This window comes from Cherax quadricarinatus, chromosome 16, assembly GCF_038502225.1.
Source record: "Cherax quadricarinatus isolate ZL_2023a chromosome 16, ASM3850222v1, whole genome shotgun sequence".
Lineage (NCBI taxonomy): Eukaryota > Metazoa > Arthropoda > Malacostraca > Decapoda > Parastacidae > Cherax > Cherax quadricarinatus.
In genome coordinates, this window is record NC_091307.1 from 43,638,085 (window position 1) to 43,660,623 (window position 22,539).

A 22,539-nucleotide genomic window follows, 5' to 3' on the forward strand; every position below is an offset into this window, starting at 1 on the left:
CACTACCAATACCCCTCTCCACTGTTCCTATCAACCCAGTCACCTGCCAGCACCATTGTGGACTCACCTACTGAACCTCCTTTCGAAGAAGATATTGATGACTCCAGTACACCCTAATGGGAAAACCTTACCTTCTACGCTTCTCCATCTAGCGCTGACACCATGGCCTGCACTGAGCTCTACAAAGGCTTCGGTGCAAGAACTGTCAAGTTTGCTTGCGAGCGACCACTTCACTTCACACTTACCCAGGTTCTGGAATTCATCAAGCCTCTACATTTCACCTTTGGATACAAGACTAAACTTTACCACCTCTCCAGGAGCAACTTCAAAAAAAATTGAAAATGGCTCCTCTACAAACTTGTCTCGTTAATACACAAATAACCCGCACATAGGAAAGAGGAGCTTACTACGACGTGTTGGTCCGATTTGGATCAGAAATTTACACTCTTCGTAATTCATTTTCCCGTCTTGGCTACCCTTCCCATTTCATAGACTGCCTTCTCACGTGGTAAACGGACTTCTCTTCCAAACTGTCTACTCCTGGGAACTCTCCTGTCCTCTTCCTGCCCTATATTTCTGGTATTTCTAATCTCAACAACTCTCTCCGTTCCTTGGACATCAAACTTACTTTTCGCCAGACTAACACTCTTTGGACCAATCTAGTTCATACATCTCCTCCCTCTATAGATTCTCCTGGTGTCTACTCTCTTTCTTATTCCTTTTGTCCTTTTCACTACCAAGGAGAAACTGGCCATTCTCCTGACAGACTCAGGGAGCACAAAAGTAATGTTAGCTTTGCCGACACTAACAATGCTCTTTTCTGTCATGTCAGAGATCACAGTCATCCTATTGACTGGTCTTCTGCTAAAACTGTCTTCCCTACTTCCAACTTAAGCAGTTGCCGTCTTGTTGAATCCTCCTTAATACACAACTTTCCTTGTATGAATCTTAGTCCTGGCTTTGTCTCTGTAGATGCCTTCCTTTCCCATTACAATGTAAAATGCTTCAAACTTCAGAACACCCGTGACTTAACCTGATACTTTTTTTCCCCTTCTCCATCTTCTCCTATCCTCTTTCCCTTTTCTCCTTTGGGCTTTTTTTCTTCTGCCATGGGTAACTGGTCCATTATTATTATTATTATTTTTCCCCCTCTGTGTTCTTGTTCCTACCCATTGTGGGCCCCTAGCTCTCTCTTGACTCCACTACTACTACCTCTACTACTACTTCTCTTCTTCCTTTCCCACTACCTCTCTTGTCCCGTGTCTGTCTGCTGGCCTATATATACTCCCTCCTTATCTCCTTTTTGTTAGTGTGTCTTTGTAAATGATCCAAGTCGGACCGAAACGTCGTCGTAAGCTCGTCCCTCCTATGTGCGGGTGATTTGTGTACTGTTTCATTCACGGTATTGTGCTCTTTTGTTATTTGCCTCCCTAATCGCGCCAAATAACACCACCAGTGAGTTGTGCTCTGATGTTCCAACCTAGCCTGATGCCAACTTCTCAAGACTCAAGACCGTTGCAACAGATCCTGCCCATCTTGTTTCTACAATCTGCTCCACGAGCGCCTGGCTGCTGACACTTTCACTTCGACTGTGGACACTCCTCTCCAAAGTTATTCTTTGCCTGTCCCGTCCTCCCCGCTCACCCCTCAGGGATCTTACCTAAACTCTCTTTTCTTGTCTTATCCAGCCAGCCAGCCAGTTAGCACAGCCAGCCAGTTAGCACAGCCAGCCAGTTAGACAGCCAGCGTGCCAGCTAACACGGCATGCCAGCCTATCGGCCAGCCAACCAGAAAGAAAACTAACCAATCAGTTAGCCAGGCAACCAACCAGTTAGCAAGTCAGCCAGCCAGTCTGTCATCAATTCAGTCAGTCAGCAAGCCAGCTAGCCAGTTAACCAGTCATCTAGTTAATCACCCAGCCATTTAGCCAGCCAGCCAGTTAGCCAGCTAGTTAGACAACCAGCCAGTTAACCATCAGCCAGTAGCCAGTTAGTGAGTCAGTCAGCTAGTTTGCCAGCCAATTAACCAGTTAGTCAGTCAGCCAACCATTTAGCCAGCCAGTCAGCCATCCAGCTAGCCAGTTAGTCAGCCAGCCAGGCAGTTATACTGTTATTCACTCAGGAAGCCAGGCAGCAAGGTAACCAGTCAGCCAGCTAGTCAGTTATTCTGCCAGCCACCCAGCCATTCAACCAGCCAGCTAGCTGCTTAGCCAATCAGTCAGCCAGCAAGCCACTCGGTAGGTTAGTTAGTCAATCAGTCAGACAGCTACCCGGCTAGCTTGTTAAACAATTCAATACTTGATATCTGCATTCTTGTTGCCGCAAGTCTACCGCGTCTGGTACACTTCCACCGTCACCTCCCTCCTACTCACTTCCACCCTCACCTCCCTCCTACTCACTTCCACCCTCACCTCCCTCCTACTCACTTCCACCCTCACCTCCCTCCTACTCACTTCCACCCTCACCTCCCTCCTACTCACTTCCACCCTCACCTCCCTCCTACTCAGTTCCACCCTCACTTCCCTCCTTATTACCACCCTCACCTCCCTCCTACTCACTTCCACCCTCACCTCCCTCCTACTCACTTCCACCTTCACCTCCCTCCTACTCACTTCCACCCTCACCTCCCTCCTACTCACTTCCACCCTCACCTCCCTCCTACTCAGTTCCACCCTCACTTCCCTCCTTATTACCACCCTCACCTCCCTCCTACTCACTTCCACCCTCACCTCCCTCCTACTCACTTCCACCCTCACTTCCCTCCTACTTATTACCACCCTCACCTCCCTCCTACTCACAACCACCCTCACCTCCCTCCTACTCACTTCCACCCTCACTTCCCTCCTACTTATTACTACCCTCACCTCCCTCCTACTCACAACCACCCTCACCTCCCTCCTACTCACAACCACCCTCACTTCCCTCCTACTCACAACCACCCTCATCTCCCTCCTACTCACAACCACCCTCACCTCCCTCCTACTCACAACCACCCTCACCTCCCTCCTACTCACAACCACCCTCACCTCCCTCCTACTCACAACCACCCTCACCTCCCTCCTACTCACAACCACCCTCACCTCCCTCCTACTCACAACCACCCTCATCTCCCTCCTACTCACCACCACCTTCACCTCACTTCTACTCACAACCACCCTCACCTCCCTCCTACTCACAACCACCCTCACCTCCCTCCTACTCACAACCACCCTCATCTCCCTCCTACTCACAACCACCCTCACCTCCCTCCTACTCACAACCACCCTCATCTCCCTCCTACTCACCACCACCCTCATCTCCCTCCTACTCACAACCACCCTCACCTCCCTCCTACTCACAACCACCCTCACCTCCCTCCTACTCACAACCACCCTCACCTCCCTCCTACTCACAACCACCCTCATCTCCCTCCTACTCACCACCACCTTCACCTCACTTCTACTCACAACCACCCTCACCTCCCTCCTACTCACAACCACCCTCACCTCCCTCCTACTCACAACCACCCTCATCTCCCTCCTACTCACAACCACCCTCACCTCCCTCCTACTCACAACCACCCTCATCTCCCTCCTACTCACCACCACCCTCATCTCCCTCCTACTCACAACCACCATCACCTCCCTCCTACTCACAACCACCCTCACCTCCCTCCTACTCACAACCACCCTCACCTCCCTCCTACTCACAACAACCCTCATCTCCCTCCTACTCACCACCACCTTCACCTCACTTCTACTCACAACCACCCTCACCTCCCTCCTACTCACAACCACCCTCACCTCCCTCCTACTCACAACCACCCTCATCTCCCTCCTACTCACAACCACCCTCACCTCCCTCCTACTCACAACCACCCTCATCTCCCTCCTACTCACCACCACCCTCATCTCCCTCCTACTCACAACCACCCTCATCTCCCTCCTACTCACAACCACCCTCATCTCCCTCCTACTCACAACCACCCTCATCTCCCTCCTACTCACAACCACCCTCATCTCCCTCCTACTCACCACCACCCTCATCTCCCTCCTACTCACCACCACCCTCATCTCCCTCCTACTCACCACCACCCTCATCTCCCTCCTACTCACAACCACCCTCATCTCCCTCCTACTCACAACCACCCTCATCTCCCTCCTACTCACCACCACCCTCATCTCTCTACTACTCACAACCACCCTCATCTCCCTCCTACTCACAACCACCCTCACCTCCCTCCTACTCACCACCACCCTCATCTCCCTCCTACTCACAACCACCCTCATCTCCCTCCTACTCACAACCACCCTCATCTCCCTCCTACTCACCACCACCCTCATCTCCCTCCTACTCACAACCACCCTCATCTCCCTCCTACTCACAACCACCCTCATCTCCCTCCTACTCACCACCACCCTCATCTCCCTCCTACTCACAACCACCCTCATCTCCCTCCTACTCATTCTACGTCTTGCAAATTCTTCCACCCAGAGATGTGCCACTCTTCAGTCTTTAAAAAATAATGTTAAACACGAACTGCCCAGCATACCACTTAAAAGGAGCCAGGAGGTAAACATCTCGTAAAACAAATCATAGTAGTTACGACAACGACGAAAATGGAAAGAAATAACCTGAATAGTACACCACCTTGGAGTCTTGCTGGACTGGAGGCACAACCAGTAGCCCCTCCAGACTCACGACTACTGATGCCAACAACAAAATCCTCCCAACAAACATGCACCACGACGTCATTTAAATTTGCAAATATACAGGGAACTTAAGCCATCCACAAACAACAAAATATCTTTCATCAGTGGACTTCTAGGGAAGACAGATGAAATGTTTGCAGGCTTCACTGTGCCCTTGTCATGGAGCTGCCTCCGCAATAGGGCTCTAAACGGTACATCACTTGCCCAAACTCCGACACACCTTCTGGAGCAACCGCCGGGTCACCACATGCAGAAGACCTGGACCATGACACGTCATGACAAACCTACCTATACCTATGCGATCGTGTCTTAGTGTGTGACTAGTTAATGGTCCAAGTCGGACTGAAACGTCGTCATAATTGTCTTTCTCCTATGTGCGGGTTGTGTAATGTTCCAATTATGGTATTGTGCCTTATTATTCTTTGATTAGACTCCTCAGAGATATCCTTTCAAGGAAAGGTAAGTGGTTCAGATACGTGGACGATACTAATGAGTTCTTTCTAGACTAAGTAGTTCAGTACCCTCAATTAAGTTCACAATGGATCACATGATGATAACAAATTTCCTTCCCTAGGTGTTCTACTACATCGTGCTGACAGGAAATTGCAATTTACAATGTACAGGAAGTCAATTAATGTGTCGTAATATAATCATTAATATTCCAATCATGAGTCTAGGGTTAAGAGCAGTGTTTACCTTACAATACTCTAGAGAGTTACCCTAAAGTTTTTGTTGTGAAGGCGTTATTGTCTGCAAAGAAAACTTTCTTAAGGACTAAGCCTAGGGAAGTGTCTTCGGGTAAAAATGCACTGGTTATGCCTTACAATGATAATTTAGCCAGTATGAGTGAAGCGTTAAAAAAGTTCAATATAAATATTGTGTTCAAGAACAAAGGTACTGTAAAACAGAAGTTGATTGTAAATGCACAATCAAACATAGTTGGTGATGTTTACGAGGTCCAATGCACACACTGTCCTCTTTCATACGTTGGACAAACAGGTTATCCGCTAGAAATCAGATTAGCCGACGATCAGAATTCGTTTAGGACTCCTCAGGAGTATTTGCAGTCATCCAATGTGGTGCAGAACAACTCAGGTCATTGTTCCCAACAATTCTGTCCTGGAAAGAAAGAACTGAATCCTTTCTCTCTCTTGAAACATAATAGGATTGCCTTGTATAAGTCATGTTATGGATTTTACAAAATTGATTACTATTCAGAAGAGTCAGTTATTCATAATCTTAAGCAAGGATTCTATACAATATCGCAGGAGAGCTCTTTATGCAATGGATCCTCCTGAGGATCGGGTTACGAAAGACCTTCTTTCCCCACCTGTCCAGCACGTTTCGCCTGATGGAGACTCCCTTCCTGTCTGCATCGCCGTATACGGGTAATGCCGGAAGGATTAGCATCCCCGTGTGCGGTTTAAGTTGAGAGTGTACACGTGTTGGCTTTCAATTTCTCTGGTTCCGATTTTGTGCGAATTCTGTCATAATGTAGCAAGCAGTAGTAAGCCTATTCAAATTATGTTGCACATGAATATAGTCACAACTGTAGGCAATTGTAACTACTTAGCAGCAAACAAGTAAGGTTCCTAACAACATACCAAACATACCTAACTGTTGCATATGTGTCTTACCTAACATACCAATGAAGTGAACATTAAAATGAAGTACCTAGCAATATACAAGTGAAGTACACAGAGAATTCCGAAAAGTATATCGTTCCCTGTTAGTTGGTGGTGATAATATGGCCTGCTTCTCAATAAGTAGATAGTAGTACGAATGTTCAGATTTTACATACGGGTATCATTATACAAGTGTAAGTGTTTGCAAAATATATGTGATTACAACTATCACAAATACGTGAATTTCCGCCTCTGAGGTCCTTGTGACAGCAAACATTGGAAGTATCAAGCATGTGTGCGAGTTATATAGGATAAGCCAAGAAAGTTGGTCGTGGTGCCTCATCGTATCTGGGCCCTAGTGATAGAAGACATTCATGCTATTAAGAATATCTCAAAATACAAAGGTTCAGGTAAGTGTAAATATCACACTTGCACAGTGACATACATGACAGCATGTGTGAGTTGCCGGTGATAATCTCAAAAAGTTACTTCTAGTGACAGGAGACATTCAGGCTTCTAAGCATATCTAGGAGCACAGAATAGTTACCTTTACAATATTTAGGATGTTTCAACAGGCCTCGGCATGGAGCAGGGCAGGTAAATATGACATAGGCAGGTGTAACGAATCTTTTAGGGAATCTAAAGAAATGTAAGGTGAAACGAGCACATGTGAGTGGCATATTATTATTACGTTTTATATATAACTCTGTTGGTGTTGGAGTGTTGGTAAAATAATCACCAAGGTAACAGGATTTCATAATGGCACTAGATTAGTTGACAGTAATTAGAGTCTCGGCCAGCCGGAAGGTAAAGCGTGGACTGTCGGTGGATCGTGGCTGTCATCCACACTTCTGTTTATTCATTGACAGTTGTTTACTACAACTTAATTCGGGTATATATATATATATATATATATATATATATATATATATATATATATATATATATATATATATATATATATATATATATATATATATATATATATATATATATATATATATATATAAACAACCATGAGGTCTTTCGTGTTGCAATCAACATCAGGAGCTTGCACCGTTGCAGAAAAGAGGAGGAGGTAGAATTAAATGTGATCAAAGGAAGCGCCTTTGCTCGAATAAGGCAGTAAGTGCCCCTTGGCTTACTACCACCCATTGCAAGAAAGACTGAAAATTATTGCGTTAGGAGACAGTCAGCCCGCAAGCACTGATACTGTAGTAGTAACCTAACGAATGTATGATGACAGTTATCAAAAATGCTGTCAGACTACTATGTAATATAAATGACTACATATCAAATATAGATACATGTCAAATATAGATATCACTTAAATGGCCCTTTTAAAGTGACTCATTTAAATGTAGACATTTGTAATTTATCCAAAGGAAAACGGCCAGATTTTATCAATGGCAAAAGAATATGAGGCAAATGCTGGTCTAACCATCAAGAAAATAAGCAGGAAGAGCAAGCCATAATTCTTTGGTGTGGAACTACACTTAAGACAATAAAACACATTTGTATGTGTCGAATTTTTCCGAAGTACAATTGATTCAACTACAAACGAATCTAATTTGAAAATGCAACCACTGTTATTGCATAATGAATACCTATCATGTTTTATAATTGCCGATTCTCAATATTCCATTCAAGCAAGAGGAACAAGGGATAATGACCCTGGCTTCCGACTAATTTGCCGAGTTATTGCTGGCTTTAATGTAGCTGAAAACTGCATTCGATTCCTGGGCAGTTCGCATCGATTAGTGGTGTTGTGATATCCTAACATCTAGAGTTTCGCAAGTCTGTTACACATAAGTTACAACCGCTGCAACAAATTCTGCAGACACCACCAACACATTATCGAGAAAATTTCTTTATCAGAATGTTTCTAACAGTCCCTGAACTCTTAAAAGCCTCTTGGATATTAAATCTTTTAATGGCATTCGGCAGGACAGATTGTATGGGAGAACCAGCACATTCTTAATCTGAGGTGTTATTCCATACTGATCCCATGAACTCCTTAGAGTCCCTCTGTTTTATGGCAATTTCAAGCATTTTCCTAATTTCTTCATTGAAGAACTCAGAGCTACACATTCAGTAAGCTCTCCAAAACATAGTAAGGAAAACACTTCTTTTAACTCTTGTCTCATGACTGGAATAACAGTGAATATATGAGCAGATATTGGTAGCCTTCGTTTATACTGTAAATTTAAATTTGTCAACCCAATGTATCAACACATTTAGGGATGGAAGTTTAGATTCCGCTGCAATCTTCACGGTGAATTTAACAGACGGGACCAAATGTATCCAGGGTCATATAATTTTCCCAAAGACGAAGGAAACATCCACATATCTGAACCATTTAGCTTTACAGGGCAGGATATCTTTCAACAAACTCCATGTACAGATTGCTCAGTAGGAGAGACAGTTCATTACCCATAGCCATTCCCTGCCTTTGAGCGTAATATTTCTCTTCAAACTCAAACTTGCAATCAACTACATACAACGTAATGAATTCAGTAATGATATTTTTATTAATTGCAAGGACCATAAGAACATAAGAAAGAAGGAACAGTGCAACAGGCCTACTGACCCATGCGAAGCAGGTCCATGCCACCCCCCGGCCTTGAACAATGACTACCTAGTCAGGTCACTTCCATAAATTAGACCCATGTGCAACTCTTGGGTATCTTTATTGAGGAAACGTTTCGCCACACAGTGGCTTCATCAGTCCATACATAGGAGAATCTTGAAGAACAGGAGGAGAATGAGGTAATCAGTCCCTCAACCTTGAGTCGATGTGGTCAGTCCATCAATCTTGAATAGAATACGGCATATGTGCGGAGAAGGAGCTTATAAACCGTATGGCAGGAGAGGTGCAGCAGTCGTAGGTGGTGTCACATTTGTTCAAGGTGGAAGTAGGTCGTGCCCAAGGATTAAGCAAGCGAAGAATTCCCAAGTATTAAGATTCCAAGAAGTTGCAGTGTCTGACAGGATTGTAGAATGAATGGTTCAGAGAACCGACACGTTGATAAATTAGACACATGTGCAACTCTTGGGTATCTTCATTGAGGAAACGTTTCGTCACACAGTGGCTTCATCAGTCCTCAATAAAGATACCCAAGAGTTGCACATGTGCCTAATTAAGACATGTGTCTGATTAAGATGTGTGTAGTTGATTCGAGCAAAGGCGCTTTATATGATCGTATTTGCTTGAACCTCCTCTTCTTTTCTGCAACTTTGCACGCTCTTGATGAAATGTTGATTCAGCTCCCCAGAGGTTGTTTTGCACACACACACTTCAGTCTGGGGAACATAAGTGATGTATAATCCACCACCGAACTGCAGGAGGCCAAGAGGGGAATATGAAGAGAGCAACAGAGCAATGGTGGACACACTTGCTGAGGTGGCAAGAAGAGCTCACTCGAGCAGAGCAAAGTTGCTGGTTATGGGCGATTTCAACCACAGGGAGATTGATTGGGAAAATCTGGAGCCACATGGGGGTCCCGAAACTTGGAGTACTAAGATGATGGATGTAGTACTGGAAAACCTCATGCATTAACATGTTAAGGACACTACCAGAGAGAAAGGGGAGGATGAACCAGTAAGACTGGACCTTGTGTTCACCCTGAGACAGTTCAGACATAGAAGACATCACATACCGGACATAGAGGACATCACATATAAGGAGCTAGTGATCACGTGGTTCTGTGCTTTGAATGCATAGTAGAGTTACAAGTGGAGAGGGTAACAGGAGTTGAATGGGAAAAGCCAGACTATAAAAGGGGGGACTACACAGGTTTGAGGAACTTCCTGCAGGAGGTTCAGTGGGACAGAGAACTGGTAGGAAAGTCAGTAAATGAAATGATGGAATATGTAACAACAAAATGCAAGGAGGCACAGGAAAGATTTGCTCCCAAGGGCAACAGAAATACAGTGGACCCTCGACCAGTGATGGCATCGATTAACGATAAATCTGACTAGCGATACATTTTATCGCAAAAATTTTGCCTCGATTAGCGCTAAAAAACTCGACCAACACTATTCCTTCCGTCTGAGACGCGTCCACTTCTGGCCAGTGTTTACAAGCCAGCCAGCCACCGCGGTCGCTTCCAAGCATACAGTCGGAACATTTCATATTATCACAGCCTTTTTAGTGATTGCACCTGCAAAATAAGTCACCATGGGCCCCAAGAAAGCTTCTAGTGCCAACCCTACAGCAAAAAGGGTGAGAATTACTATGGATATGAAGAAAGAGATCATTGCTAAGTATGAAAGTGGAGTGCATGTCTCCGAGCTGGCCAGGTTGTACACAAAACCCCAATCAACCATCGCTACTATTGTGGCCAAGAAAACGGCAATCAAGGAAGCTGTTCTTGCCAAAGGTGCAACTATGTTTTCGAAACTGAGATCGCAAGTGATAGAAGATGTTGAGAGACTGTTATTGGTATGGATAAACGAAAAACAGATAGCAGGAGATAGCATCTCTCAAGCGATCATATGTGAAAAGGCTAGGAAGTTGCATGACGATTTAATTAGAAAAATGCCAGCAACTAGTGGTGATGTGAGTGAATTTAAGGCCAGCAAAGGTTGGTTTGAGAGATTTAAGAATCGTAGTGGCATACATAGTGTGATAAGGCATGGTGAGGCTGCCAGTTTGGACCAAAAAGCAGCTGAAAAATATGTGCAGGAATTCAAGGAGTACATAGACAGTGAAGGACTGAAACCTGAACAAGTGTTTAATGGTGACACTGACAATGTTGTGAAACACGTTAGGAATGTCATAAAGGAACAGGAGGTACAGGCCTCTATGGGCAGATATGTTGTGCGACAGAGGTCCAGTGACTCTCAAGCCGGTCCTAGTGGCATTAAAAGAAGGGAAGTAACCCCGAAAAAGGACTTGCCACCTCAAGTCCTAATGGAAGGGAATTTCCCTTCTAAACACTAAGACCATCAACACACTCCCCTCTTCCCATCCCATCAATCATCACCAGATCTTCAATAAAGGTAAGTGTAATGTTACTGTGCATGTCTTCTTCAGTTTGTGTGTATTAAAATTAATATTTCATGTGTTAAATTTTTTTTTTCAATACTTTTGGGTGTCTTGCACGGATTAATTTGATTTCCATTATTTCTTATGGGGAAAATTAACTTGACTAACGATTATTTTGACTAACGATGAGCTCTCAGGAACGGATTAATAGCGTTAGTCGAGGGTCCACTGTAATGGGATGACCAGAACGAGCCCCTGGTTTATCCGAAGGTGCAGGGAGGCAAAATTTAAGTGCACTAGAGAATGGAAAAAGTACAGAAGGCAAAGAACACAGGAAAATAAAGAGATTAGTAGAAGAGCCAGAAACGAGTATGCACAGATTAGGAGGGAGACCCAACGACAGTACGAAAACAACCTAGCATCGAAAGTCAAGTCTGGCCAGAAACTGCTGTATAGCCACATCAGGAGGAAGACAACTGTCAAAGACCAGGTGATCAGGCTGTGGAAAGAAAGTGGGGAACTCACAAGAAACGATCATGAGGTAAGCGAGGAGCTCAACACGAGATTTAAGGAAGTATTTACAGTAGAGACAGGAAAGGCTCTGGGAAGACAGCACACAGGGGAACACCAACATACAATATACCAACAAGTGTTGGATGACATACACACAACGGAGGAGGAGATGCAGAAGCTGCAAAGTGACCTTGATACCCCAAAGGCAGTGGGACCGGAAAACATTTCCCCGTGGATCCTTAGAGAAGGATCAGAAATGCTGTGTGTGTGCCGCTAACCAAAATCTTCAACACTTCCTTTGAAACTGGGCAACTACATGAGACATGGAAGACGGCAAATGTAGTCCCCAGTTTTAAGAAAGGAGACAGAAACGAGGCACTAAACTACAGACCAGTGTCACTGATGTGTATAGTATGCAAAGTCATGGAGAGGATTATCAGGAGGAGAGTGGTGGAGCACCTGGAATGGAACAAGATTATAAACGACAACCAGCATGGATGCATGGAAGGCAAATCCTGTGTCACAAACCTTCTGGAGTTTTATGACAAGTAAGTTTTATGACAGAAGTAAGACAGGAGACAGAGGGGTGGGTTGATTGCATTTTCCTGGACTGCAGGAAAGCCTTTGACACATTTCTTCACATGAGAAAAGTGCAGAAGCTGGAGGATCAGGCGCATATAACTGGAAGGGCACTGCAATGGATCACAGAATATCTGACAAGGAGAAAACAACGAGTTATGGTACGTGATGGGGTATCACAGTGGGCGCCTGTGGCTAACAGGGTCCCACAGGGGTCAGTCCTAGGACCAGTGTTATTTTTGGTTTGTGAATGACATGAAGAAAGGGATAGACTCAGAAGTGTCCCTTTTTGCAGATGATGTGAAGTTAATGAGAAGAATTAAATCAGATGAGGATCAGGCAGGACTACAAAGAGACCTGGACAGGCTGGACGCGTGGTCCAGGAACTGGCTTCTCGATCTATGGGTGAGCATAACACCGAGCACGTCTCCGGAAGCACACATCAACCAAATAACTGCTGCAGCATATGAGCGCCTGGCAAACCTGAGAATAGCATTCCGTTACTTTAGTATGGAATCGTTCAAGAGACTGTACACTGTGTACGTCAGGCCCATACTGGAGTATGCAGCACCAGTTTGGAACCCACAACTGCGAAGAAACGTTGAGGGAAATCGGTCTGACAACGCTGGAAGACAGGAGGGTGAGGGGAGACATGATAACGACATACAAAATACTGCATGGGATAGATAAGGTGGACAGAGTCAGGATGTTCCAGAGAGTGGACACAGAAACCAGGGTTCACAAATGGAAGCAGAAGACTCAGTCACAGAGTTGTCAGGAAGAGGAACAGTCTAGCAAGTGATGTAGTGGAGGAAGGAATCATACATAGCGAATATTTTGCCTGCTCTTGCGAATTCCTTGCATTGTTAAAATCTCTAGTAAGGCTGATGCATGCAGGGGATGAGATGGAAAAATGCTGTAAGCCTTCTCCCTGAAAGCTGGCTGCCTTGGATCAAATGTCTAGCGCAAGCTGGATGTCAAGGTATTGGTTCAGTGTGGAGAGAATGGTAAGGCACTGCGTACCTTGTTCGAAGGTTCGTAGGTTCGAGTCTCCTTCGGCCAGAGACCAGTGTTCGTGTATATTTCGCCTGCTCTTGCGAATTCCTTGCATCTATATATATATATATATATATATATATATATATATATATATATATATATATATATATATATATATATATATATATATATATATATATATATATATATGGAAATATATATATATATATATATATATATATATATATATATATATATATATATATATATATATATATATATATATATATATATATATATATATATATACGAACAAGTGGTATTGATCAATAACAACACTGAGACTAGCCAAGGAGTCGAACCAATGCTGCTTTGGCCTGCCTCACGGTGGGTGACAACTCATGATGCCTTAATCCACAGGAATACACAATCCTTAAGAGTAGCGCATCTAGCAGAGCTGGAAGTTGTACCCACTACCCAAGGACATATGGTTGTATGAATGCCTCTAGGCTAATTTCATTCCTAATTTGCAAACTACGAATTCTCTGCATTATATTCACACCACACATTGCTCTCAGACATGACATCTCCACTGCCTCCAGCAATCTCCTTGTTGCAACATTCGCCTCTCATGTTTCACACCCATACATTTCCCTCTTTGCTTCCATGGACAAAGTTCTTTTTCTCCATAGACCCCTAAGTGCACCACTCACCTTCTTCCCCTCAACAGTTTTATGATTCACCTCATCTTTCATAGACGCATCTGTAGACACGTCCATTCCTAAGGGTAACAGTGGCCAGTGACACCTAAGCTACTCTAAGACCTCTCCCTGCTTTCGTTGTTCCCTTGCAACATTGCATAGCTCCTGATGACGCACTGAGAAGTGTGAAAGCACTTGAGCTAAAGATTTCCACCCCTGTGGCTTGTCTTGCATATATATATATATATATATATATATATATATATATATATATATATATATATATATATATATATATATATATATATATATATATATATATGTCGTGCCTAATATGTAAAACTGGTCAATTAGCAAGAACTCATTTAAAATTAAGTCCTTTCTGAAATTTTCTCTTATACGTTTAAAGATATATTTTTTTCATTAATGTTAATGTAAGAAAATTTAATTTTGCTCCAAAAGAATCTTAGAAAACTTACCTAACCTTATTATAACAAGAACAATTTATTTTAGCCTAACCCAACTAAATATATTTTAGATTTGTTTACAATAATTTAATACTAAACAAACACAGTGAAATATATTTTTTTCGTTAGGTTCAGAATGATTTTGGCGAAATTATTGCATACATAAATTTTCACTTGTCCTATATGGCAAGATGACCGTTGCTATTTAAACCAAGATCGCAAGTTTTGCCTATTCGGCACGACATATATGCTGATGACACTGTGCTCTTGGGAGATTCTGAAGAGAAGTTGCAGAGATTGGTGGATGAATTTGGTAGGGTGTGCAAAAGAAGAAAATTAAAAGTGAATACAGGAGAGAGTAAGGTTATGAGGATAAAAAGATTAGGTGATGAAAGATTGGATATCAGATTGGAGGGAGAGAGTATGGAGGAGGTGATTGTAATCAGATATTTGGGAGTGGACGTGTCAGCGGATGGGTCTATGAAAGATGAGGTGAATCATAAAATTGATGAGGGGAAAAAGGTGAGTGGTGCACTTAGGAGTCTGTGGAGAGAAAGAACTTTGTCCTTGGAGGCAAAGAGGGGAATGTATGAGAGTATAGTTTTACCAATGCTCTTATATGGGTGTGAAGCATGGGTGATGAATGTTGCAGCGAGGAGAAGGCTGGAGGCAGTGGAGATGTCATGTCTGTGGGCAATGTGTGGTGTGAATATAATGCAGAGAATTCGTAGTTTGGAAGTTAGGAGGAGGTGCGGGATAACAAAAACTGTTGTCCAGAGGGCTGAGGAAGGGTTGTTGAGGTGGTTCGGACATGTAGAGAGAATGGAGCGAAACAGAGTGACTTCAAGAGTGTATCAGTCTGTAGTGGAAGGAAGGCGGGGTAGGGGTCGGCCTAGGAAAGGTTGGAGGGAGGGGGTAAAGGAGGTTTTGTGTGCAAGGGGCTTGGACTTCCAGCAGGCATGCGTGAGCGTGTTTGATAGGAGTGAATGGAGACAAATGGTTTTTAATACTTGACGTGCTGTTGGAGTGTGAGCAAAGTAACATTTATGAAGGGGTTCAGGGAAACCGGCAGGCCGGACTTGAGTCCTGGAGATGGGAAGTACAGTGCCTGCACTCTGAAGGAGGGGTGTTAATGTAGCAGTTTAAAAACTGTAGTGTAAAGCACCCTTCTGGCAAGACAGTGATGGAGTGAAAGATGGTGAAAGTTTTTCTTTTTCGGGAGACCCTGCCTTGGTGGGAATCGGCCAGTGTGATAATAATAAATATATATATATATATATATATATATATATATATATATATATATATATATATATATATATATATATATATATATATATATGTCGTGCCGAATAGGCAGATCTTGCGATCTTGGCTTAAATAGCAACGTTCATCTTGCCATATAGGACAAGTGAAAATTTGTGTATGCAATAATTTCGCCAAAATCATTCTGAACCTAACGAAACAAATATATTTCACTGTGTTTGTTTAGTATTAAATTATTGTAAACAAATCTAAAATATATTTAGCTAGGTTAGGCTAAAATAAATTGCGCTTGTTATAATAAGGTTAGGTAAGTTTTCTAAGTTCCTTTTGGTGCAAAAATAAAAATTTTTACATCAACATTAATAAAAAAAAAATATCTTTAAACGTATAAGAGAAAATTTTAGAAAAGAGTTAATTTTAAATGAGTTCTTGCTAATTGACCAGTTTTACATATTCGGCACGACATATATATATATATATATATATATATATATATATATATATATATATATATATATATATATATATATATATATATATATATATATATATACATATATATATATATATATATATATATATATATATATATATATATATATATATATATATATATATATATATATATATACATATATATATATATATATATATATATATATATATATATATATATATATATATATATATATATATATATATATATATATATATATATATACATATATATATATATATATATATATATATATATATATATATATATATATATATATATACATATATATATATGTATATATATATGTCGTGCCGAATACCTGGACTTTACCTGGAGAGAGTTCCGGGGGTCAACGCCCCCGCGGCCCGGTCTGTGACCAGGCCTCCTGGTGGATCAGAGCCTGATCAACCAGGCTGTTGCTGCTGGCTGCACTCAAACCAACGTACGAGCCACAGCCCGGCTGGTCAGGAACCGACTTTAGGTGCTTGTCCAGTGCCAGCTTGAAGACTGCCAGGGCTCTGTTGGTAATCCCCCTTATGTATGCTGGGAGGCAGTTGCACAGTCTCGGGCCCCTGACACTTATTGTATGGTTTCTTAACGTGCTAGGGACACCACTGTTTTTCATTCGTGGGATGGTGCATCGTCTGCCACGTCTTTTGCTTTCGTAATGAGTGATTTTCGTGTGCAAGTTCGGTACTAGTCCCTCTAGGATTTTCCAGGTGTATATAATCATGTATCTTTCCCGCCTGCGTTCCAGGGAATACAGGTTTATGAACCTCAAGCGCTCCCAGTAATTGAGGTGTTTTATCTCCGTTATGCGCGCCGTGAAAGTTCTCTGTACATTTTCTAGGTCGGCAATTTCACCTGCCTTGAAAGGTGCTGTTAGTGTGCAGCAATATTCCAGCCTAGATAGAACAAGTGACCTGAAGATATATAATAGGCAGAACTTGCGATCTTGGCTTAAATAGCAACGCTCATCTTGCCATATAGGACAAGCGAGAATTTGTGTATGCAATAATTTCGCCAAAATCATTCTGAACCTAACGAAAAAAATATATTTCACTGTGTTTGTTTAGTATTAAATTATTGTAAACAAATCTAAAATATATATAGTTGCGTTAGGCTAAAATAAATTGTTCCTGTTATAATAAGGTTAGGTAAGTTTTTTAAGATTCTTTTGGTGCAAAATTATAAATTTTTACATTAACATTAAGGAAAAAAATATATCTTTAAACGTATAAGAGAAAATTTCAGAAAGGACTTAATTTTTAATGACTTCTTGCTAATTGACCAGTTTCACATATTCGGCATGACACACACACACACATATATATATATATATATATATATATATATACATATATATATATATATATATATATATATATATATATATATATAATATAATGGGGTCCACCTCTGGTGTAAATTGTGGGACACATAGCCTCGGAGAAGTGGATAAAAAATCTTCAAGGAAGAATATTTGGATTTCTTCCTGAAACCATTTGAATATTCCACTTCTCCTACCACCCCATCTTTTCATATTTTTTTTTTTACCAATAGCAATATTTTATAACATAATATGGTACAAAAGATTTAAGAGATACATTGTTGACATAAAGGTGGCATATACGGTACATGTTGTTACGTGTGTATTACCGATTATAAGGCGAAACTCTCATTCTTCTCCTCAGATCTGGGGCGTGTGCCCAAAATACAGCAGGCATTACCCCTTTGAACAGCCGCACTGAGCCGCTGGACCCGAAAATTAGCTGCCCTTGGATCCCCAGTTACCCTGATGAGTGTTTTTCCCAGCTCCTTAAGGAATTTAGGTGCACTCTTTTCCCATGAGCCAAGGGTCTCTGAGCCTATGGGAACAAACATATAATGATGGGCAAGTTCTCCATATTTTCTAGACTTTTGGGACTCCCTGAAGCTGGCAGCTGCCCCTCCTTCCTCCCTGGTGTATTGGATATAGGTATCAGCCAAGGTAGATGCACATGTATAGTCCCACACCACCTGCTTCCCATCTGTCCAGGCTTGAAGGGTGATACCTTCTGGAAGCTTCTGGCTGCCATCAGATCTGCATAGCTGGGGTGGCTCCCTTATTGCTGGGCATCCGGCTGTTGTGAGGCTCCTCTTGATAATGTTATTAACCTCTTCATGTCTTGAAATCTTTCCCTCGGATTTACGGCACACAAGACCATGGTACCGGAATCAGTCTGCTGCTTCACTGCCACAAATACACCTGTGTTCGGCGAGAATTGGGGCGGCAAGTCGAAGGGCAACACCGATGAGGATGGTCTGTGGGTCCAGGCGTGTGCCAAGGCTGGAGTTGGGAACAGCCAACAATAGTCCCCTGCATGAGGGACTCTCACTGCCAGGAGGCTGGCTCTATCCTTCCCTGACACACTTTGAAGCATTGTTGAGGCTATATATTCCACTATTGGACCATGTCAGTGCGATTGTTTGTAGATGTTGGGGGGAGCAGGTCTGGTTTCAGAGCCCGTTAGATTATCCCAGATCATTGCTCTGTCAATGAACTTTTGGTCTTGGACTCCAATCTTGTCCCTAAGAAGTTCAGGAAGAATCGCTGCTACAAGCTCTCTGGATGCAATGCATGAGGACAGAAAAGCAGGTAGTGCAATCTGTGATGACTTGCGGACACCGATGCCTCCGAGTCTGACTGGAAGTGTAGCTTGGTTCCACTGCTCATCTTCTAGTGTAAGGTGCAGTACAGGGTTATCATATGAAGGTGCACATCTTAAAAAATATGTCAACCTGGGCAGACTCAAGCACTTTGTGAGAAGGTACAAGGCATCATGGATGTCTAGATTGCCTATTCGTTGTTCCATTCTCCTTAACTCTTCCAATTACTTCCTGAGAATTGTGTCAATGGCATTGCTTCCCAGAGGTGCTTCTAGCAAGACGCTGTTTGTGGGGGCAATGACTGCTGCTTCTGGTAGTTTTGATCTCACTGCATTTATCACCTGTTGACTGACTGAGATGATTTTACTTTTGGATGGATTCAGGACGAGGCCCATTTCCTGTCCCCGTGTCATTACCTGTGTAAGATCATGTATAAGGGACTCCTTTGTACCTGCTAGTGTGCCATCATCTAGGAACAAGATGTTTAGCTCGCTGGTCAGTCTGACTGTGATTTCCTTAACTGCTATACAGAAGAGAAATGGTGCAAGAGGATCTCCTTGTTGGACACACTCCGATGATGTGATTTCATGCTCTCCAAAGAGAAGCATTGATTCCTTGCTATACCCAGCTGAAACAAAAGGGAAAAGAGCAGGGAAATGTTCTTGTACTGCTGCTAATGCCACGTCTCTTTTCAGGAGATTGAATGCATTCTTGAAATCTAATTTTACCACTGCATTGTCCTCAGGCAGGTTGTTGTTCTATATATATATATACATATATATATATATATATATATATATGTATATATATATATATATATATATATATATATATATATATATATATATATATATATATATATATATATATATATGTCGTGCCGAATAGGCAGAACTTGCTATCTTGACTTAAATAGCAACGCTCATCTTGCCATGTAAGACAAGTGAAAATTTGTGTATGCAATAATTTCGCCAAAATCATTCTCAACCTACCGAGAAAAATATATTTCACTGTGTTTGTTTAGTATTAAATTACTGTAAACAAATCTAAAATATATTTAGTTGGGTTAGGCTAAAATAAATTGTTCTTGTTATAATAAGGTTAGGTAAGTTTTATAAGATTCTTTTCGTGCAAAATTAAAATTTTTTACATTAACATTAATGAAAAAATATATCTTTAAACGTATAAGAGAAAATTTTAGAAAGGGCTTAATTTTAAATGAGTTCTTGCTAATTGACCAGTTTTACATATTCGGCACAACATATATATATATATATATATATATATATATATATATATATATATATATATATATATATATATATATATATATATATATATATATGTATATATATATATATATATATATATATATATATATATATATATATATATATATATATATATGTGTATATATATATATATATATATATATATATATATATATATATATATATATATATATATATATATATATATATATATATATATATATATATATATGTAAAGTTTTTTATATGAAACTGTCAACAAATTAATGTTATATATTTCTTATCAGTTGTCTGATGATTGTTTTATATTGCTCAGTGCCTCCCAGTCGCCTGCTAGTTTACACGGAGATGGGCGAAGATGTCAGAACTGTAGTGGGCCCCTATTCAGAGGGGGACACAATAACTATCAACTGCCGCTCCATTGGGGGGTCACCGCTCCCGAGAGTCACTTGGTGGGAGGGCGCAGTACTCCTCGACATGACCTCGGAGGAAGAAACATCAGAACACGTCACCAACACGTTACTTGTTCCATCTCTTACAAGAGGTGACCTCCACCGGCCGTTGACGTGCCAAGCTTCTAACACCAACCTTACAAAACCTCTAGAATTCACCGTTACAATAAACATGAACTGTAAGTTTTTTATTCTTATTTATTATGAAAATTTATTTATTGTCTATAAATTTACTCGTCAAGAGAGTCTTCTATGCATTTAGAAAGAGGATCAATCCTACCCTACCTTTTAGTAAACCTATTTAGCTACCGTTCTTCATGCATTTTGTTGCTCCTATCTATTACGAAGATGTCAAAGTGTTGGTGGCCATGAACGAGTTGTCTGGAATCAATAACAACACTGCGACTAGCCTAGGATTCGAACCCATGTAGTTTTGACCCTGCCTCGCGATGAGCGAAAATCACATGACACTTCATCCCACTGAACAACACAATCCTACAAGAACCAAGCACCCAGCCAAACTAGGTGTGTTACTCTTGGTCCGAGGACATAATGGTGTTGGTACCTCTAAGCTAATTTCATTCTTATCCCAGACGGACCAAGAGTAACACACCTAGCTTGGCTGGGTGCTTGGTTCTTGTAGGATTGTGTGGTTCAGTGGGTTAAGGCGTCATGTGACCTCTCACCCCGAGAGAGGGCCATAACTACATGGGTTCGTAGATAAGACACATAGGCAACATTTAGGCAACTTTATTTCGAAACGTTTCGCCTACACAGTAGGCTTGTTCAGTCGAGTACAGAAAGTAGGCGGGAGCAGTAGAGATGTGAAGACGATGTAATCAGTCCATCACCCTTGAAGTCGTAGATTTGAGGTTGTCAGTCCCTCAGCCTGGAGAAGTTCTGTTCCAAAGTCTGGAACTAACTGAAGATCAAGCGACAGTGCTGAGACTTAAATACTGTCAGAAGGAGAGGTGCAGAGTAGTAGTAGTGAGAATGTAGCAATTGAGAGGTCACGTCCCTCTCAGATCAAACAATTCTCACTTGAAAAAGTTGTCCAAGGTGTTTTCTCTTCTGTACCAAGATGCCATTGTGTTGCAGTGTCTGACAGAGTGATTATCAAACGGTTTTCAATACCGACAGGTTGGTAGATAATTGGTAGATATCTACCAACCTGTCGGTATTGTATACCATTTGATACATGGGTTCGAATGCTCGGCTAGTCGCAGTGTTGTTATTGATTCAATACCACTCGTTCGTGGTAACAATAATACACATATATACATATATAATTTATTGAATTACTTATGTATATTCTGTTGATTTAAAAGTATATATTGGTAATGGTTTACACATACCGTAACCTTATAGGGTAGCGACTGTCTGTCTGTATTGTTAGTTATTAAGAAGATGGTACAGTGTTAGACTGATGATCTGGACTGAGAGGCGCTGCGTCATTAAGCTGATATAGCACTAAATATCTTGTCTCTGTCAGAAGTCTAATCGATGTCATTACAAACTAACTTAGTATTGTCTTAATGAGACTCGTTGCTGTGACCTCCTCTTATTCCTCTCACTTTGTACTTGTTACCTCTTGTACGTTCAACAATTCTATAAAAAATCATTAACATTACTCTCGAACTTATTTTAATTTTAGTTGGCTTTGTTCAAACATTATTGTTCTTCATAAATTTTGTAGCTGACTTTTGAAGTGTTTTTTTTTTATTCTTTTAATTTAACTTTGTGTTAGAAGGGTATGTGTCATTATGTAGTTTTCATTATTTTAATTAAGTTTTGTGTTAGAGAATAGGATAGATGTTTATCCACACTATACAAAGCAT

General features: G+C 41.4%; 1 protein-coding gene across 1 annotated transcript in view; it reads left to right on the top strand.

The window, feature by feature from the left end:
* LOC128688798 (nephrin-like) overlaps window positions 1-22,539 on the top strand; it is a 625,489-nt gene that overhangs the window by 13,216 nt on the left and 589,734 nt on the right. Inside the window, exon 3 of the mRNA XM_070085659.1 lies at window positions 20,566-20,880. Coding sequence (XP_069941760.1) covers window positions 20,566-20,880 — 315 coding nt within the window. The remainder of the gene's footprint in view (window positions 1-20,565; window positions 20,881-22,539) is intronic.